At 41.1% G+C, this 20,759-nt stretch overlaps 1 protein-coding gene across 4 annotated transcripts in view; it reads right to left on the bottom strand.

Moving 5' to 3' along the window:
• Positions 1–2,604: 2,604 nt before the first annotated feature.
• itgb1a (integrin, beta 1a) overlaps positions 2,605–20,759 on the bottom strand; it is a 43,694-nt gene continuing 25,539 nt past the window's right edge. For 3 of the 4 annotated variants that reach the window (XM_041813702.1, XM_041813700.1, XM_041813699.1), the window contains exons 2-17: positions 20,084–20,150; positions 19,607–19,692; positions 17,044–17,263; positions 16,762–16,932; positions 15,200–15,438; positions 14,759–14,914; positions 14,540–14,635; positions 12,856–12,945; positions 12,496–12,636; positions 12,112–12,314; positions 11,779–12,017; positions 11,451–11,673; positions 9,042–9,277; positions 8,699–8,865; positions 5,818–5,895; positions 2,605–5,332 (exon numbers count right to left, since the gene is read on the bottom strand). In XM_041813702.1, the coding sequence (XP_041669636.1) occupies positions 5,818–5,895; positions 8,699–8,865; positions 9,042–9,277; positions 11,451–11,673; positions 11,779–12,017; positions 12,112–12,314; positions 12,496–12,636; positions 12,856–12,945; positions 14,540–14,635; positions 14,759–14,914; positions 15,200–15,438; positions 16,762–16,932; positions 17,044–17,263; positions 19,607–19,692; positions 20,084–20,150 (2,412 nt within the window). In that variant the 3' untranslated portion in view covers positions 2,605–5,332. The remainder of the gene's footprint in view (positions 5,333–5,817; positions 5,896–8,698; positions 8,866–9,041; positions 9,278–11,450; positions 11,674–11,778; positions 12,018–12,111; positions 12,315–12,495; positions 12,637–12,855; positions 12,946–14,539; positions 14,636–14,758; positions 14,915–15,199; positions 15,439–16,761; positions 16,933–17,043; positions 17,264–19,606; positions 19,693–20,083; positions 20,151–20,759) is intronic. The other variant, XM_041813701.1, reaches the window with a different exon arrangement.

The raw sequence follows: 20,759 nt of genomic DNA, 5'->3' as shown, positions 1-20,759 counted from the left end.
GTAACTCCTTGTAATGTAGGTGGTATTTTACACCTAAAATTATTTGAAAATTTAGGCTCACTTTAATTTGGCCAAAATAACAAAATTACCTGGGAACTATCAAGCAATTTACATAGAAAATTATCATCTTATTTGTTATTTGTCCTCTGTGCAGCTGACTCCGGACTACTTACCATTCTCATCCTCCTTGACCTCAGCGCAGCATTAGACACCATGTCTCACTCACTCCTTCTGGACCGCCTGGCTGGCATTGGGATCACTGGTGCTGCACTCTCCTGGTTTACATCATACCTCACCGACCGCCAACAATTCGTGCAACTAGGGAACCACAAGTCTGGGTGTTCGGGTGTTTCACTGGGTGTCCCCCAGGGGTCAGGCTTGGGTCCACTTCTCTTCATCATTTACCTCCTTCCCCTGGACACACTCCTCCGTCACCATGGGGTCCATTTCCACTGCTACGCCGATGACACACAGGTCTATATCTCCTCCAAACCCACCGCTGCCATCCCTCCCACCTCCCTCATCATCTGCCTGGAAGACATCCGGACCTGGATGAGCAGGAACTTCCTGAAGTTTAACAAACCGAGGCCCTGTTCATCGGCTCCAAATCCACCCTCACCAAGTTTAAACACACCCCAGCTCCGTCCATCATCATTGACGGATTCCCTATACCCTTCTCCCCTCAAGTCAAGAGCCCCGGCGCCATTTTGGACAGTACCCTCTCATTTGCACCTCATATCCAAAACATCACCCAGACTTTCCTCCACCTCCCCTACATCTCCAGACTCCGCCCATCACTATCCCAATCCAGCACCGAAATACTGGTTCACTCACTTGTCACATCCCGCCTCGACTACTGCAACGCCCTCCTCACCGGACTCCACGCCAAACTCATCAACACACTGCAAATCATTCAGAACTCGGCCGCCCGGATCATTACCCGCACCAAATCCTCTGACCACATCACCCCTGTTCTCATTCAACTTCACTGGCTTCCTGTACAATACCGCATCCACTAACCTTCTCACCTATAAAACTCTCCACAACCTAGCCCCCACTTACCTCTGCGACCTCCTTCATGAATACACTCCCTCCCGCACCCTCCGCTCAACCTCTGCTGGACTACTAACCATCCCCATGTCACGCCTCGGTACTATGGGTGCCCGAGCCTTCAGCTGCTCAGCACCCAGACTCTGGAACTCCCTCCCCCCACACATAAGACAGTCAGACTCCATCACTTTATTCAAATCCCAACTCAAAACCCACCTGTTCAAACTGGCAGACTCCCTCTAACTGGCCACTGTGCACTTCACTTGTATTTTATGTTGATGTTTTAATGTTGTCTTATTATGCTTTTACTTTATGTAAGGTGACCTTGGCTGACTTGAAAGGCGCCTCCAAATAAAATGTATTATTATTATTATTATTAAATTACTTGGTAAAATACCAACTTATTACCAGATAATTGCCATGATATTTCAAGGGTTAGGCTTATGGGATTAGAGTAAAATACCACCTAATAACCAGAAAATTGCCACAATATTATGAAGAATAACTTACACAACATTAATACTGGATAAATACTTCTTTTATGTTATTGTTATTTCTTGGTAAATACCAACTAGGCAATTACCACTATATTCATCAGAAGTTACATAGATAATTTCACCTATTACTTTAAAATTACTTGGTAATTAGGGCCCACTACAATTAATACATTTTTTTAAGGATTTCCCAAGCACTGGGGCCAATTAATAAGAGCAAGGCCCAGGTTTTAAAATATTGGAATTACTCCATCATGTAATACTTTATGTGAACAGAGGAGGAAGAATTTATTAGCCCCTCCCTGTAAAAAAAAAATCATTTTTTAAGTGTTTCCCAAGTGCTGTTAAAAAGAGCAACTTATACATCTCACAGCTTTTCCAAACATCCTCATTTTATTTTGGATGCTAACATTATTTTACTTTGCACACAAAATCAAAATTATTTCACAAAAACTGCCAGGGTCTAAATGACTAGCACAAACCACTTTTGTGCAAGGATGGTTTTTAACTTTGCAATGTTCAAAGTTTGTAAAATCAAGTTCAACTGAGGGTTATCTTCACATTTTCACACAGCTGAAAATTTCAGTAAGGGTTTGGGCTGTCACTGCAGAAAGCATCATGACAAACACTAAAGAAATCAGTTTAGACTGGAGAAAAGAATTGTTGGTGCTTACAAAGCAGGAGGATCTACAAAGTTATCACAGCTTTTCCATGAGTGAAGAACTGGAGTGAGAAGGATCATCAAGAAATTCAGAGAGAGCCACACAGTCTAGAACAAGCATGGCAGAGGTGGGAAGAGAAAGATTCAAAGACATTAGTAATTTCTCTTCTCTATAAAGTTATGTAATGGATATCATCTGAGCAAAGCATGGCAGGATGTGAAAAGGATGTCATGCTCCACATACCTCAGTAAAACCATGCAGCAGACATTTACCAGCCTTTCACTGCAGCTAACTTTAAAATATAGACATTGATCACTTGATTTAACTTCAATACCTGGCCCATAGCTCAAGTGTTACTGCCTCACTATTAAAAACACTTGTAATAATATCTTTGCACAAAGAAAGACACGGATAGTTTTTGTCATTTATTTAATAAATAAGTCATAACAGCATTGGGAGAGAACATGGTATTGAAATAAAAGGCACTTTGAAAACAACACTGTGAAGGCTTGTGTGCGGCGTTTTAGAGGCATTTGGCTGTGAAAGCATCTCAGAGGTGATTCGTATAACGTCTAAACAAATACTGAGAAGAAAGACGATGAACACAACTGAATCAGGCAAACTAAACTGCTCAAAAAATAAAGGGGACACATAATCATCACAATGTTACTCCAAGTCAATCACACGTCCAGGATATCAACCTGTCCAGTTAGGAAGCAACACTGATCGTAAATCAATTTTACCTGCTGTTGTGCAAATGGGACAGACAACAGGTGGAAAGGAGAGGCAATTGGCAAGACAGCCCCTATAAAGAAATGGTTTTGCAGGTGGTGGCCACAGACCATGTCCCTCTCCTCATCCTTTCTGGCTGGTTACTTTTGCATTTTTCCAGTGCCCTCACCTAGTGGTAGCATGAGGCTGTATCTGCAATCCACAGAAGTTGCCCAGGTCGTGCAGCTCATCCAGGATGGCACATCCATGCGCACCATGGCTAGAAGGTTTGCTGTGTCTCCCAAGACACTGTCAAGTGCATGGAAGAGATACCAAGAGACAGGCCAGTAAACCAGGAGACGTGGAAGGGACTTTGGGAAGGCTACAACCCAGCAGCAAGACTGCTATCTGCTCCTTTGTGCAAGGAGGAACAGGAGGAGCACTGCCAGAGCCCTACAAAATGATGTCCAGCAGGCCACTAATGTGCATGTTTCTGCTCAAAGTGTCAAAAACAGAGTCCATGAGGGTGCATGAGGGCCCACCACCTATAAGTGGGGCCTGTGCTCATAGCCCAGCACCATGCAGCCTGACTGGCATTTGCCAGAGAACACCAGAACTGGCAGATTTGCCATTGGCGCCCTGTGCTCTTTACAGATAAGAGCAGGTTCACACTGAGCACGTGACAGACGTGAGAGAGTCTGGAGACGCCGTGGAGAACGTTCTGCTGCCTGCAACATCCTTTAGTAGGACAGGTTTGGCGGTGGGTCAGTGATGGTCTGGGGAGAGATATCTTAGGAGGGCCGCACAGACCTCCATGTGCTAGCCAGAGGTACCCTGACTGCCATTAGGTACTGGGATGCGGTCCTCAGACCCATTGACAGACATTATGTTGGTGCAATAGGCCCTGGGTTCCTTCTGATACATGGCAATGCTCAACCTCATGTAGCTGGAGTGTGTCAGTAGTTCCTGCATGACGATGGCATTGATGCTACTTCTGGGACATTATGTCTCATCCCATCCACCGCCGCCATGTTGCACCACAGAATGTCCAGGAGCTGACTGATGCCCTGATCTAGATCTAGGAGGATATCTTTCAGGAGACCATCCATGGTCTCATCAGGAGCATGCTGAGACGGTGTAGGGAGTGCATACGCAATGTGGAGGCCATACACACAACTGGGACTCATTTTGAGTTGTCTTAAGGGATTTTGCAGAAGTTAGATCAGCCTGTGATCTGATTTTTCCACTTTACTTTTTTGAGTATGATTCTGAATCCAGTCCTTCATGGGTTAATGATTTAGGTTTCCATTGATTGTTCTTATGTTATTTTGTTCTCAACGCATTCGACTATGTAATGAATAAAGATTTTAAACTGGAATATTTCAATCATCGAGATGTGGGATGTGTTTTAAGTGTTCCCTTTATTTTTTGGGGAGTTTAGGTGACCAGTCCACTGAACAAAGAGCATTTTTGGCGTACTTGAAAAACACAGGAAAGGACCTGAGAATAAGTGATAGAGCTGCAGCAGTTAGCAAAAAAAAAAAAAAAAATTTCATTTCTTAGTTGCATGATAATCGCTATACAAATCCTCTGATTGTGCAACACCGCTACAGTTTGAATAGTTAAACAAGTGGTATACAGTCCCTTTGTGAAAGCATAACAACACCTTGTGATATTAATCTTTATCTCGTGTATTCAATCCTCCATAAAAGGCTACAATAAAACCTTTTCTGGCTGCAGTTTAAAAACTACATTTACAACCACTGCGTAAGAGATCCAACACAACTGTCCAATCGATGTTGAATGCTAAATATTACTCGATACTTCCTGTTGCAGATTTTTTTCTATATATACACACACTTCGACATAATGTGCTTCTATGGCTGATGATTTCAAAACTCAGGTCTTGTCTCCAACACACAAAATCAAATCAGTGCACAGAGAGACGTGAAGACAGACTAGTGAGACAGAAGCTGGGAAATTCTTGTTCATATCCAAAATGTCCATGCTGCGTTGGTAAAAAAAAAAAGCTATTCCTCTGCCCATACCAGTCCTGCGGCAGGAAAAAAAAAGCACCTTCATTTTCATCATTTCTGCAAATATGCAACTTAAAAGTATATACACATACTGTATACTGTACATCTAAAAATACAACAAATGCATATAAATCAAAAGTGTTAGTAAAAAGACAGATGCAGTGGCCGTAGGGTACATCGTAACAGTAAAAGCGACAAAAAAAGGGACAAATTCCACCACGGTTTCTCCTTCAGATCCCACCAGATCCACGGTGAATACTGCAGTTTTCAGATGGTACTTGATAGCAGAGTTTATTACAGAACTATGGAGCCATTATTTTCCTTCGTATTTAGGATTGACCACAGTCGTGACAGCACTTTTATAAATGGGATTTTCACCCTGTAGAGACAAAAACAAAGTTAGCATTGCTCAGTCAAGGCATGTAGGAGTGTATTGTTAGATTTTCTGAAACAAACTCACACAAAAACCCCTTAGGTAGCATTATTTACTGCAACCATCATTTATTAAAGTCATCTTTAATACACAAACATGCTTCTCTGATGACATACCTGATATTAGGATGTACAAATTTCACATTTTTAAACATCAAACAAACCTACTAGTTAAGGTTTTTTGATGTTACAGGCTCAAATCCTCACACAATGTGCAGGTTTGTGACTTTTTAACAGTAATAACTGCCACAGCACACTCATGCACTCACTTATGTGAACTATTATGGCAATGCTTTTCTCCCAGGGTGCATTTTCTCTGTTCTTTATTCACTTGACAGGTTAAAAGAAGAGGTGAAATAAAGCAACGGAGAGAAATTAAGTCACACATATAAAAGCTCATGCAGGAAAACGAAGAGGAAAGGAAATACAAACTTAGAGGACAGCAGCTTTACGGCCATAGTTTGGGTTCTGGAACTGATTAATGGGACTCTTGTATATGGGGTTTTCTTGCTACAGGCAGAAAATGAGGACAGAATAGAGTTCAGGAAATAAGGAAGAAAACATTGAAAAAAGCAGCGTGAAGGAAGAAAATAAAGTCCAGGGTGATGAAAGAAGACAGTGAGAAAAGAGGACACAATCTGAACAAAAAACATTGTTTGCCTTTTGTTCCTCTATTAATGAAGATGTTTTTCTTTATTCAACTCTTCATTAGGACTATCAGCCTCTCATCAGCATGAACGGATGACAAAAATAGGAAAAAAGGAAGACTATGCACTAATAAATTGTCAAGTAGAGGGATAAAGATCATGCCATGAAAAAAGAACAGTTATGGTATTACTAAGTATTATTTGTACTTGTTATTGGTGAGCACCCAAATGCGAGTACTTGTAAATGATCCGGAACAATGTGGTATTGGTGCATCCCTAGTTGCATTAATTTTTTCTGTCTTATTATGTCATGTTCTACACTAGAAACATCATGAAAGACCTGTGCCTGCAGATTCTGCTTTCAGATGCAAAGAAAACCATTACTATAACTGAATAATGACTGATGTGAATAATACCATCACCATTACAGACCTAATCATCATGATGGAGAATCTAACCTGCAGGCTAAGAAGGGAGGAGAACATTTTGCAAAAGGCTGGGTAAACATGGTTAACATAGGAAACAGAAAGGACATAATAAACTTAAACAATAAATTATTTATGGATAACATTAAACAAGCCCAACAAGCTAAGTGCTTTTTCTTTTCTCTTCTATCTAAATCCATTTCTCCTGATTAATATTGAATGTTTAATATTTGTCATGATAATACTCTAGTAAAAACCATAAAGCAATCTTTCCAATACTTTGAATCATATGTACATATAGGAAAACTGCTGCTATGTAGACTCTTCCCTTTTCTAACAAGTGCAATGACAACAAAGGCAAACTTCACAACAAATTTGAGAAGCAGCCTTGTCTACAGCACATTTGGCGAGTATACCAATCATTTGTACGTCGAACTACACCAGCGTGCTTTAACATCCTCATGAAATAGCAGTCCTTCTTGCGGTCTGGGTGAAACTGGGGTTGGGACGATCATTCATTATGGGGGTAAATGAGGGGCTGGCATCTAGCTGTATATGCATAGTGACCTGTATTTTCTGCAAACATCTCACATGTATTTAAGACGAAAGCTTTAAAAGAATTCATATGTTTGAAACAGCGGTGTCATATTTGAAGGATACCCTTACTTTTATGCATGCATTTTTCTGTCTATGCAGATCTCGATGCAAACATGAATCAAAACCTTTAGCAAGGTTGGTTGTTGCACAGTGAGGATGTATTTGACAGCATTTTTTATTATATTAGGTTCTGATTTGAGAAATAGCAAATGCTATGCTTTCTGTACAACACTATGAAAGAATTTTGTCTAAATCATTCAAGGGGATGTGTACATGTGTTTATGTGCTGTCAACTTAACTCAATAAAAAGTTGTTCACAAAAAAAAAAAAAAAAAAAAAAAAAAGAAGCAGTTCTTGTGCCAGGGATCTAATAAGGCAGTGATGCAGAAAAGTGGATCAGACTGTGTTCAAAATTTTTGCTAAACATAATAAAGTTTATAAACTAACTGTTGTGCAGTTAAAGTTGTGGGGAGATAGCGTAGTCCAGGGACTATGTGGTGGTGAATGTAAAACACAGCCTACTATTCCACCTGGTTGACACGTCCCGCTGCCGTCTTTTAGGCTTCATTATGACTGAACCTGCACCCTCAGGCAAGATGAATGAAGTGTCCCATTATTTTTGTCGGATTGCAACCACATCAACGACGCTGTCTGTTTTCCACGACTCACATACAATCTGATACTGTCATTTCTTGCAGATGGGCCACTGAGGGTTCACAGGGCCACAACTGACCGATGCTTAAGTTACACCGATGCATCAGCGCATAACTAGTTGTTACACCTGACCATGCATTTAATTGCATTATCTCATTCAAACTTTGTAAGACCGCGGTATAACACCTTTACTATTAAGGACAGGAAAAATACCCTGAAATGATATTTCAGTCCATATCACCCAGGCCTAGTTGATGTCACAATAGAGCAAAGGAAGGAACTCATTCAGAATTTCTGAGCCTCACTGTGGTTCATATGCCTTGTCATTTTGTTGGGGATATCAGTTTTAGACCCTTGTTTTGTAAATTAAAGGGTTCTGGAGCTTTCAGTTGCCCTGCCCATGGTAATGAGAAAGAACAAGAGAAAGAGCAAAGGGAGTGCCTGCAGTGCAGATCAGGAACATCTGTATCATCAAAATAACAGACTGATGGTATTACACAACATCACCACCAGGTGGAGGCATAGCACCGCACAGAAACAAGATCTGATCCAGCCCTCTGTAATATTGATGTTGGCAGATGATGCTATAGAGGGCAGGAAACAGGAAGGGAAGGAGCTGTGGCCCCTCCCCAGTAAAAGCCCAGCACTGCTCAGAGTGCATAACATTCCCTAAAAAGTCCACCCGGTGCCTGGCATAGTTTCTTTTCATTTTGAGTTCTGTTCAAAACCAACACATTTAATCTGTTCCTGCAGATGTGAGGCTGGACAGAATGTGATCCAGACACTTTGTAATGTCATCAAAAAGCCTGCAAATCTCATCTGTCTCTAAGAACAACAAACTGCCTTCACCAGTTAATTCCCTGAGAGTGGCTGGCTTAGACGAGCAGCCAAACAACACCTGTTTTCCACATTTATATAACTCAACCACTCCTCTGCCAAAAATCTGAAACATTTATCTCCCTCATCTTTCACAAAGCTCCCAACACTCACCGTGTCCCATTTGGCGTTCATCTTTTCCTTCTCGAACTTGGCAAACTCTCTCCTATCGTGGATGATCATCAGAAGTTTCCAGATGAGCAGCAGGGCTAAGCCAATCAGGACGATGCCGGCGACCACGCCTGCTACGATGGGGATGATGTCAGGACCAGCAGGGCAGTCTGAAACAGCAGAAAGTTTTACAGGCCAAAATTAGAAAAACATGTGAAAACATATCATCACACCCCTGCGTGTGAATAAAAAAAAAGATCTATTTCTGCAGCCCAGCTGCCACAGCCCCTGTAATTACCAGGAACTCTCCACACCCTGGCTCATGGCAGCCCAGCCCTCTGCTTACCCAGAGTGTCGACCACATGGACCTCCGTCTCCGTGTCGTTGTTGACGGCGTAGGTGTAGTAGAACCAGCAGTCATTGGCGTCCCTCTCCTTGCAGTGCATCACGGGGTAGGAAGCGTCGTTTGGCTGTGGCAGCTTGTCTCTGTCTCTAACTTTGATCAGGTTGAAGTCACTGCACTCTTTCTCACATACGTCTTTCTTCTCTCCAGTGCCAAATGCCCGACACTGGACGCACTCCCTGAGAACAGGAGGTTGTTATTAGTAATGAACAGATACATTCATCCAACTTTGGTGGAATAACACTGACTATAAGCTTTAAAGATACTGGTTAAAAGTTACTGTATGTATGTAAACATTTCAGAAAAGATCTACAGCAGCATCTTTTTGCAGGAATTCTCACTGTTGTTTCTAACAGCAGGATTCCACATTTGACAATGCTGATGTTAACCTAGACAAAACAGAGACAACTGCAGCCCCCTCCTCCTGCATGAGTCAATCATAGCCCTGGGCTACTTAGCCTGATTCTTTTCCTTTATTTGGGTTCATTTTGGAAACTTGAACTGTTACAAGTATGCAGGATCAGCTTACTTTGGAAAACACAGTAATAAAAAAAGGAAAAGTGATACTGCAGAAGTTTTATGCAAGACTCAGCTTAGTATGTAACCGTTGGATTTTAGACTCTGTATCATACAGAGTAGTTTAGACACAGGTAGCCCTTATTTTGTTTCTGTGTGCAAAATAAAATAATGTAAGCATTCAAAATAAAACTACAACGTTTAGTAAAGCTGTGTTAAAATTCCTTGCTCTGTTTAACAGCATAGGGGGCTAATAATTCAGTCACCATCTGTAAGAACAGAAAGCAAATGCTGGCAGCATCCATTTTTCTACAAAAACACCAATGCAGTTCAGTGTTTTCATGTCAAATTCAATTTTTGATAACAAACAAAAATAAATACAGCTGTAAGGATTAGAAATCGGGGGTTTTCCAAAGGTCTTTCCACAAAAAAATAGAAAGTATAAGTAGCAGAAAATATAAAGGCCTCAAAGTGGCAAGTATTATCAAAAAAGTTATCAATATTGATAAAAAAGTAACAATCCATGCCCCTACTGCTACTGCCAGGATGTGATTCTTTTATATCATTTTTTAGGTTTTCTTGGTTAAATTCTATAGCTAAAATCAAACTTTATGCATAAAACAGACTTATTAGTTACTACTGGGGGAAGTAGAAGCCCTTAGGGCCAACTCTCACAACTTTAACAGAAAGTGTTATTTATAAACTCAAACTCAGGCTGCAGGTGCTGCCAGTGCAGAAGTAGTTGTTCGCAGAGACACAATATGAAGAATTTCTGTAGTAAAATATATATATATATATATTTATATATTTATATATATATATTAATCTAAAAGGAGACCATTCCTTTGTTATATACTTTTTTATTGATGTTTGACAGTATCTCAAATATTTCCTTCAGTTTTCAAAGATGGAGAAATTTTTAATTCTCATAACTGTAACGGGGCGTGTCTTATTATGGAGCCTGCCATAGGCTGCATTTCCAGAGCTGCCCACCTCCAAAGTCTGCTTTTCAATACCACATCTTGTTTTAACCTCCCCAGCTTTTTTAACTATTTTGTCTCTCCTGGACTTTTTGTCTTAAAAAGCTTGTAAAACATCAACCCTGTGGTGCACAGTCAAGCTCTAAGCATCCTTTTTCGAGGACAACCTGAGCTTTAAGAACATGTGTGCTGTAGTAATGACACTTGAATTCTAAAAACTTATGGGACTCTAAAGACAACAGAAAAAACTAAACAGAAATCAAATGTGTGACACAGTAAACAATAATGACCTAGGGGTTTCGTTTTGGCACAAACTTGTTCTCCCATCTCTTTGGTACTAAAAAGTTAGAAAAAATCATTCAAAAGTCTACAAAATATTCACATTTTTTAAAAAAAGTCCTTATGTTTTGGGGAATTTCAGTTATCATTTAAAGCCATTCCTGTCTGCAGGGACACAGAGGGACACATTACAGCTCCTCTGTGTCTCTTTCTCTCTGTTATGAGTCATTCCTGCTCTTTTCTCCAGTTTCAAAGTATTTGCACGGGTGCTATTGGGAAAAGCATGATGGGATGACTGAACAGCCTATCATTGGTTGTTACAGCTCAGTCACAATGCATTCTGGGATACAAACTGACAATATGGTGACAATATGTGCCGCTAGTGGCAGGGATGATCAAAAAATTATAAAATGGATCAAAAGTCACTCAATATTGAAGTTAACTTTAAAGACCCTGGAAAGTCACCCAAGTTCCAGGATTGCTAGAAATGCACAACAGAGGGCTTTCAGAGGAAAACACGTGCTAAAATGCAATAAACGTCAAATTTAAGAAGATTTTTCTGTCTTCTTCTACTTACTTGTGTTGTGTGCAGACTCCTGGACAGGTAGGGCAGGTCTCACAGGTGGGCCCCTGAAATTTGGCATCAGTGCACTTGCAGGTACCGCATTCACATGTCCCTCTGCCGTTACAGACCTGCTTGTTGCTGGCCATACATGTACTATTGTCCAGAGAGCAATCACAAGCACTTCCAGTCCACATGGGGTCACAGACACACACTCTGCACTCACAGCGGCCATGCCCTGAGAGACAAAATAAAATAAAAATAAATAATTTGGGATTTAGCTTAGCATTTTCTTACCAAGTCATTCAGACAGTAAGCAGTCTCTGCAGAGCTGATCCCTCACCTCCACACAGCTTGTTTCCAGAGCGGTCACAGTTGAAGTTGTCACACTCACAGTACTGACCGCTGTACCTCTCTTCAGGGTTGTCTCTCTTCTTGCACTCACATGTGCCACACACACAGTCTCCGTTGTTGCTGCAGATGTCTGTCCCGTTGTCTTTACGGCAGGTCCGGTCCATGTCCTCTGTGGCTACATCGTTGCTGCTGCATTCACATTGTCTGCCCACACGTCCTTCATTACACCTGAGACACAGGAGAACTTGTAACTCTGATGTAGTTTGGATTGTAAGATTTCAACATGTTTTTCTAACATGTAGGACTGGAGTGACAGGCTTACTTGCAGGCTCCACACTCGTAGGTGCCGTTACCAAAGGTGCACAGGTCACTGTTCTCGATGCCGTCTTTGTGGCAGTCACACTCACAAATGAAGTTGAGGGTTACCTCCACCTCCTCTGTGAATCCCAGGGGCTTGATTTTAATGATCTCAGGCTTGCCTTGTTTGGGACACCCCTTGGATGTCACACTGATGGTGAACATGACCTAGGAAGAAGGGAAAATATGAGAATACTGGACTGTGAAAATGACAACAGCTGCAGAGGTCGATAAAGAAGTTTCCACAGGAAGCACATTTTATCTGAAAGGCATCAATGATAAGTTTTGAGGTACTTTCATCTATTGGTGAAAAAAAACAAAACAAAAAGAAGGATTTGCAAATCTTCACCTCATCCCCAATAGAGATGTTGGAGCACTTTCGTCCGTTCTCGCCTTCACTAACCACTCCGTTCTTACAGCGGGAAGTGTAAGCTATGGACACTCCCTCTGGAAGCTTGCTGTTCTCCAAAATGACCTCAGATGAGAGGGACTGCCAAAAATCAAGAGATAGCAGAGTCATTTTCTGCACTGGATTCTCCTCTGGTAGCGTTGTTTAGACAGCATACAGTAAACAAAACATGGCCGTGTATTAAATGAAGATGTGAACTAGGAAACAAAAGCCACCTCAGACAGAACATTTACTGCTTTAATATTTACCATGAGAAGAAACAACGAAGAATAGTCAGAGTGTTCAAATCTGGGTACTTACATTATAAGCATCTATAATAAGGTTGATGACATTGCTGGAGTTGGCAGACAGAGTGCCTACAGCAGACTTTGGAATCAGATTTTTCAGCTCCTGGAGAGAAAAAAGGTTCAAATATGAATGATATATGACCTGCATAGAATCATCATCCTTTACACACATCCTACGCATTCAGACCCCCTTCACTTTTTTCGTTTTTATGTTGAAGCCTGATACTACTAACCTGACACGCTGGATGGAAATCCATCTGGAAAACCTTCAATACTAAGCGTTTGGGAAAAAACTCAGAGTGTGATTGGATGAACGTTCTGTCTGTCACATCTCTACAGGCCAATCAGAGCAACAAAACATGTGATGTAGCCCCGACCGAAGTGTGCATGTGCAGCTACCGAGGAATAACGCGAACCATGGTGACTGTAGACATGTCAGTACACGACTTTTGTCGTTTTTGAAAAGAAAACAACTCACTGCTGTTCTTTGTTCTTCTTTTAACGAAGAAATGTCGTCAAGTTCTGATAAAACCGGCGCTTTAGCAGCATCCACGCTAGGCTCTTCTGCCATAACTGTGTCACACATTTAACTGCCTCTTGTTGCTGCTTGCTTACGTCACGACTCCGTCGCGCCTCAAAGTACTACCCCTTGTTGCTGATTGGTCCTGTCACTTTCTAATGGGGCCAAAACGTTCAGACGGGAGCTTTGCAAGATGGATTCGCCAGTGAGAAACAAGGAAACAGGCGTATCCATCTGCTTTGCAAGGTTATGATACTACAGGCTGACACATAATTTCAACCATTAATCTACACTCAGTGCCCATTATGATGAAGTGAAAGAACAATTTCAGATTTTTTTTTGCAAAGTATTCACACTCTTTACAGCACTTGAAATTTTGCTCAGCTTCTTCCCATTTCTCTGGATTTTTGCCAAGATGTTTCTGGACCATCACTGTAGTGGTAAATTAAATTGATTGGACATGATCTGGAAAGGCACACACACCTCTCTGTAGAAGGCCTCACAGCTGATAATGATATCAGAGCAAGAACCAAGGCATGAGGTCAAAGGAACTGCCTGCAGAGCTCAGAAACAGGATGTTGACAGGCACTGATCTGAAGAAGGACAGCTGAATTGCAGAAAATCTCCCAATCCAGGTGTTCGAAACTTGTTGCATCATATTTAAAAAGATTTCAGGGTTCTCTGGCACCATCAAGGGTGTAAAATCGTCCATCTGTCACTTTAGTAAAAGTCCTTTTCTTAAACAGACATTAATGTTGTAACATTTAAGGTGTGTTTAACAGTTGTCAAATTGTCAGAATGGGTCAAATTTGAGCGGAACAGGATTCAAGACCTGAAGGCTTCACAACACTATTATTGCTCTCTTTCGTTCCTTTTAATGTGATATTATAGGATAAGGTAAAAGCATTCTGTAGCTACTGTGAGGCAATGCTTCTTATCAAAATCAGATGGGTTGAACCAGCTCAAACGCAACAGCACAACAGAATAAAATAATCAGTGCTTCCAGGAGATGCTTCCTTAACTCAGAGCAGATGTGTCAGCCCAGGTGGATTTTTAAACCCACAGGGCATCAGCATGCACACAGAAGGAGCAGGGAGGAGTATGCTCCAAACAGAATGGATTTAAGTGAAGTCACATTGTGTTGGATGGAGATAAGAAAGAAAAGAAGCAGACTCACTTGGTAAACAGGCTGGAATTCTTCTGTGACTGCAAAGATGGTCTGAATGTTGTTGTCGCTCAGCTTCTGAACCAGGTGAGCAATGGAGGGATAGTCCTAAAACACAGGAAGTGAGATTTATGATGTAAAATGAGAGGCTCCATCTCTGCCAACAGATTATTTTCAGTGCCCTTCTAACAACCTTTAAAAACAGGTAAAAAAAACTCCTGATATACTCACATAGTAGTGGCTCATGGTGTAAACGTTATTCTCCAGGTGACATTTCCCGTCATTCGGCAGAACGATGCCACCAAGTTTACCATCGCCAGCAAAGTGGAAGCCGGCATCGGTGGAGAACACCAGCAGACGAGTCACATTCCTCCATCCAATTTGGTCCTAAGAAATAAGACAAAAACAGCCAAGCTGCATGCTTTAGCTATTTCCTCACAGCCATGTATCTGCTAACGCTGAATTTAAGCTGCTCAGAATGTGACACATTAACGTTTTATGACTACTGCATCCAAAATCTTGTAAAGTTCAAGTACTCGTAAAATAACTTTTCACACATCACCACATAAACACGTTTATGGGATCTTTATCCCTGCAAGCAACTGCTGTAATTGTGGGAAAATCACCTTGAATCTGCTCAGGATTACTTCCACATCTTTGTTTCGGACTTACCCCGCATACAGCCACTTGCATGATGGCATCAAAGCCCCCTTCAGGAGAGTCCAGGTTTCCAGAGATGTGCTGCTGACCCACCAGGGTGTTGAACTTCTTGCCATCATTGGTCAGCTTCAGGACGTTCTTGTAACTGAACGGGCTGGTGCAGTTTTGGTCGCTTGTGCACGGGTTCAGCAGTTTGGCTGGAGTGGTGCTGATGTACGGCATGACTGTCTTTTCCACAAAGGAGCCGAAACCTTTGGATGACAGTTGGAATATTAGTGCAATTCTAGCTAACTTCAGTTTTAACAAGTAAAGCTCAGCATTATTCAATGCAGGACACTACAGTCATACGCCCAGCTGTGATCTGCTGACAGCCATCTTTCTCTCAACACAGCAGTCAGTTTAAATATGATTTCCTTTACACTTACCATGCTTCATCAATGCTGATGCTCACGCTGCTGCTAGCAAAGCTTCACCTCCTACACCCAAGTCTCCTCCTTTACAGTATAAAGCCGGTTGCACCCTCATATTCAGATTCATGTTATTATGGATTAACTGCTTCTGAACTAATTTCATTGTATTCAGTATGCATTGTCATAAATGCATCTATCCATATAGGAGTTTCTAGTGATGCCCTGCCTGCAGAGTCAAAGCTTGCTACTTGACTAATCCAGGGAGCATCTTTGAGCAGAGTCTTCTCCACCATGTTAAACTGTATATCCATTTTTTAATAAATGTTTAAATGTATGACGAGAGTGTTCCTGAATGAAAGTGATTTTGTTATAGGCTGAAGAATATGGTTGATTTGAGACTGGCTGCTCTGTTGCAAGGACAAGTTGAAACCAAATAAAAGAAAAAGAGGTCACTAATTTCTCAAGTGTTTGCTTCTTTGGTTTGTTTGTTCAGGCCAGGAAAGGACATTCCAAACTGGACGGCACTTAACACTCAAAACAGGACACCTGGCAGTACAAGGTATTTTTTAAGACTGATCATGGCAACCCCCTTCAGGCAGAAAGACCAAACAACCCCTGTATCTAAATCTGTATTCACAAAAGCTAACAAATAAATATCTTTGCAAGTACAATGTCAAATGGAGACCCTGGGCCTTAAAAACTACAAACATTAGAATAATATACTGTAATGTATGGAAATTATACATCCTGATGTTGCTTTTATTTGTGGAAAAAATCAGCAGACCAGATTTTTTCTTAGAGCATTTTAAACCTTATGACTTTCACTGCTGTGCCCACCATCCAAGCATCAACTTCCGTTGGTTGGCAAAGGCCTGGTATTAAGTTTCTTTATCATCAGATTAAAACACATGTCAGCATTAGTGTCTGTTACATACAGATAGAGGGGACAGGGGACAGTGATGTCTGCTGGAGTTCACCTCACCTTGGTAAATCAACGCTGCATGCTGTGTAATATATGCTCATAATTTATGAAGTGCAGGGTGGAATAAGATCCTGCTAATAGTTATCATTATGAGTTAAGACAAAAACAATTATTTGAGGTTATTTTGTAGGCTATATGCTAAAACGTTATCGTGCCATGATAACGAATGACTATATCCTCACCTATCCTGAAGTCTGAAGTGATCGCTGACATCTCCAGCATCAGACTGGTTCCCAGGTTCTTGACATTCTCCAGATCATCCTTCATGGAGTAGGACAGGTCCATCAAGTAGTACAGGTCGATGGGGTAATCCTCCGCTCGTTTGAACTTCAAGTCAAAAGACTGGGGCTGACCTACATCAAATTATCATCATTAGAAACTCTGACCTGTCACATGATGGGAATAAAAATAGATTAAACAAAAGGGTTAAATAGAACAAAAACTCAGTTTAATCTTTTTCTCACCAGATCGGAGAATAAGTTTGAGTTTCTGGGGCTGAATCTGAGTGATCTCCTCCGGCTTCAGTTTCTCTGCTCCCTTTTTGCGGTTTGTCACTGCCTTGTTTCTGATGATCTTCTGATCCCCTGATGGGCTTTCTATCTTTGTTTCATTACAGCCTCTGTTGATCAGAGACTGCACCTCATCACAGCGGGTTGACACAGTCTCTCCCTGTTGCAGGAAGTTCTGGGAGTGACAGCACAATGACAATTAAAGGAACAATTAGTCATTTTTTGAATTATTTTTTGTGTTATGATGGAAGTACACAAATCACAAGCACACCTTCTATTTTGGGATTGGGAAGCTTAACCAGACTTTTTGTGGCTCAGGATTTGATTCATAAGTGAAAGCTGCCATTTAACCTGCCAAAACAACCAGCTGATAATGATTCTATTATGTAATGGATGGAGAAGTTGCTCACTAGTCCTATAAATATAGTAAAATCCAACTTGACAACTGGAGCCTGCTTAGTTTGCGGAACACTAACTAATAAACCACAAGTGAACAATTTTGAACCAGTTAAGGCATTCCAACAGTATTCTTACAAAATTATTTGACCTATCTAGCTAGCTACTGTATTTACCAAAACACTTTTTAAGGTCTTACAAACTTTGAGAACACAAGTGTGGATCTAAACAGGTGGGGACAACATTACTAAGTGGTGGACAGGCTTTCAGTCCGATAGGTTCTTTGAAGTCACTTGAACCTGATGACGTGCAAATGTCTGTTGGGGGTTAGGAAGTGGGAAACAGCCATGAGGTATGACTGGGAATGGAGGGAAGTTGGTAATTTACAGCTCCTAAATGGACTTGTACGCTGCAATTATCGTCAGAAAATATCCACATACATTGAGTATGATCGTACACATTACAAAAAAGATTTTTTCCAACAGTTCAGTTGATTCACCTGGCATGGAGATGACTAACATCACAAATTACTCTGTCCTGCAGACCTCCCAGCATCATCTAGTCAGATGAAGGAAGACAAGATTTTAGAGGAGTGTTGTATTGAGTGAACAGGCGAACTAAACCTCTTTTAACATATATAATATTGTCACAAACATGCCTTTAATTGAAACAGTGACGTACTATCGACTGAATAAATCTTTTTGGGGAAGGAGTCTCAGTAATAATATGCTGTTCACGAACAAGCCTAGTCTAAGAAGCAGCTCTTTAATGTGAGCCACTGTTGCTAGCTCCTGCTTGAGTGCCAGTTTGATTTCTTCCATCCTTTGTCCTTATTTAAGCTATCTTTAAAAAGCCAGACTAGTATCAAATGAAAAGCCATTTGGGAGCCAAACAACCAGCTCTACTGAGCTGAGCCAAATTATCTGGAATTCAAAAGAGATGGGTTCCCTGTTACTACAAGTGAGACTGGGCAAACATCAGATGAGGAAACATGGGAAAGATCAGACTTAAATGGGTTAAAACTGGACTGAACCAGACCTGACTGTTTTGTAGAAATGGACCAAACACGAGTGTTGTGTGACACCGCCCATCCAGGCTTTAGATAGAGGCTTTTAAAATTCCTGCCAGCTGCTGTTTCTCTGTGAGTTTTTACAACTTTTTCATTGCCTGATTATTTCACTACTTCTGGGACTACTTCAAAAGCAGCTAAAGAATTAAGAATGTCTTACACTTTGAATGCTTGCCATAGTAGTAAACAGCTCAAAACAAGGCCTTCCTGCAGTGTTTCTCTATGCAGAAATTGTTTCTTGCCCCCCAACAAGAGTTCTCCACTGCTGTGTGACGTCACCTGCAAAGAACCTATAAAACTAAAATCCTAACCCTGCGTTTATCCTCATCACATGATTCAATTTCCAAGAGGGAAACAACAAAAACTGTCCAAAACCAGGGCATGATAGTGGTTGTGTCTCCTGAACCAGAGTGAGAGAATAAAGGCTCAGGAAATCTTTGAAAATTGGACTTTTCCACAAGATTCTAATGTTTTGAGATAATGGATTTGTCATTTTGGTGAGCTATAAGCTGTAATCATCAAGATTAAAACAAAAAATGTCTTGAAATATTTTACTTTGCATGGGATAAATCTAGAATAAATAGAAATGTTACTTTTTTACGTGAATCACAAGAAAAATAACCATGATCTATAGCCTGGAATTTTATTTATTCCAGTCCTTGATATTACCCTAACCCTTATTTGTAATAGGTGCCAATATAAAACAGAACTGTGATAACTTTCAAACAAAAGTCATGCACATCAAACATGGGTAATAAACGTAAGATAACTACTATCTACAACTATTTCTAGAATAAATCTTCAGACTTCCTGTCAGCAACATTTATTCTAGAAAAGCAGTAGGAACTGGATCAATGGCTGTGAAATCTAGAAACTCTGCTGGCAGTTATTCTCCAACTTTTCCCAGCATTAGCATCCAAGGATTTTTTTTCAAGTGTTCAAAAGAAACCAACAGCTGCAAGTCTAAGTAAGGTATGATTCAGAGGTAGTGCTCATAGGGCTAATAGCTTCAAACTGCATTTCTCAGCTGTGATTATAACTGCGATCACATACCGGGTCTGTACACCAGCCGCATTTGGCTCCAGCCTGGATGCACTCCCCGCAGTATTTGGCGTTGGCATTGATGCACTCGTTCCCCTCTGGATGAACAAAGAGAGGAGAGGAGAGAGGAGGAGAGAAGGAGTCAGAGGGGGCAGGGGTAAAGCTCAGTCCCTGCAAAGTAAGCAGCCTGTTAAGCCCTCCATGTTTACACATCAGTTCATCTGGAACACTGTGTGGTTCAATGGTAATTGGATACAGAGACGGGATATTCTGTCTTTTCCATTATCCTCTACGCTCCATGATGCTAAGGTGGATCTCTGGTCAATGACATCATTAGAGGGATGAAAAGGAGCCCTCGCTCTCTCTGGGGAGCTACTGACCATTAGGATCTGAATGTTTATAATGCTAGCTTACATCAACATAAAGATGACACAGTAATGACAGCACAGGATGTGAATCCTGTTTACCAAAAGGAATGAGACATCTTACCTTTCTGAGCACTACTGTGACAAAGGACTCCAAACAGTGTAGATAGGAAGAGCAGCTTCAGGTCCATCTGCAAGAGCAAACACAGACAGAACATTAGGATTTCATTAACATGATTTTATCTCAACAAACAGCCACTGTCACAATGAAAAGCCCTGATATTTCATTAGTGATCTCTTTGTTAGCAATGATGGTTGTGGTGTTTGGTTGCCTAAAGACTTGTTTTCATCATTTCCTGGTCTAAAGGGTCCAGGAGGGAGGTGACTGATTAAATCTCTAAATGGCTGTGTGTTATAATTGGAGATAATAAATCATCCAGTGGCTATTCTCAGTCGGTCAAAGTGTCACAGGCAGCTAATTCAATTCAGACCACTCTGACACCCAAACACACATATTCTATTCAGAAAACACACACACAAACACTTGTGTTTGTGCCCCTGGCTTAGACTGCAGCTTTCTTTTCCCCATGATTCCTTTTACTGTAAATAGCATCAGTTCCCTAAAGGCAGCCTCTCTGCTTGTCATGTATATTGATCCTTTGTCTGTATGGTCAGCCATATTGATTCAAACTGTCCTTCTTATAACGCAAAGCTCATGACTTATTAATCATGAGGGACATTCATCTGCACTTAAGGGTTGATTTACAGAAAAGCCAGTCTTTGTCATACTGTATTTAAAC

The sequence above is a fragment of the Cheilinus undulatus genome, linkage group 19, assembly GCF_018320785.1.
Source record: "Cheilinus undulatus linkage group 19, ASM1832078v1, whole genome shotgun sequence".
NCBI lineage: Eukaryota > Metazoa > Chordata > Actinopteri > Labriformes > Labridae > Cheilinus > Cheilinus undulatus.
This window is presented reverse-complemented; position numbering and strand designations above follow the sequence as displayed.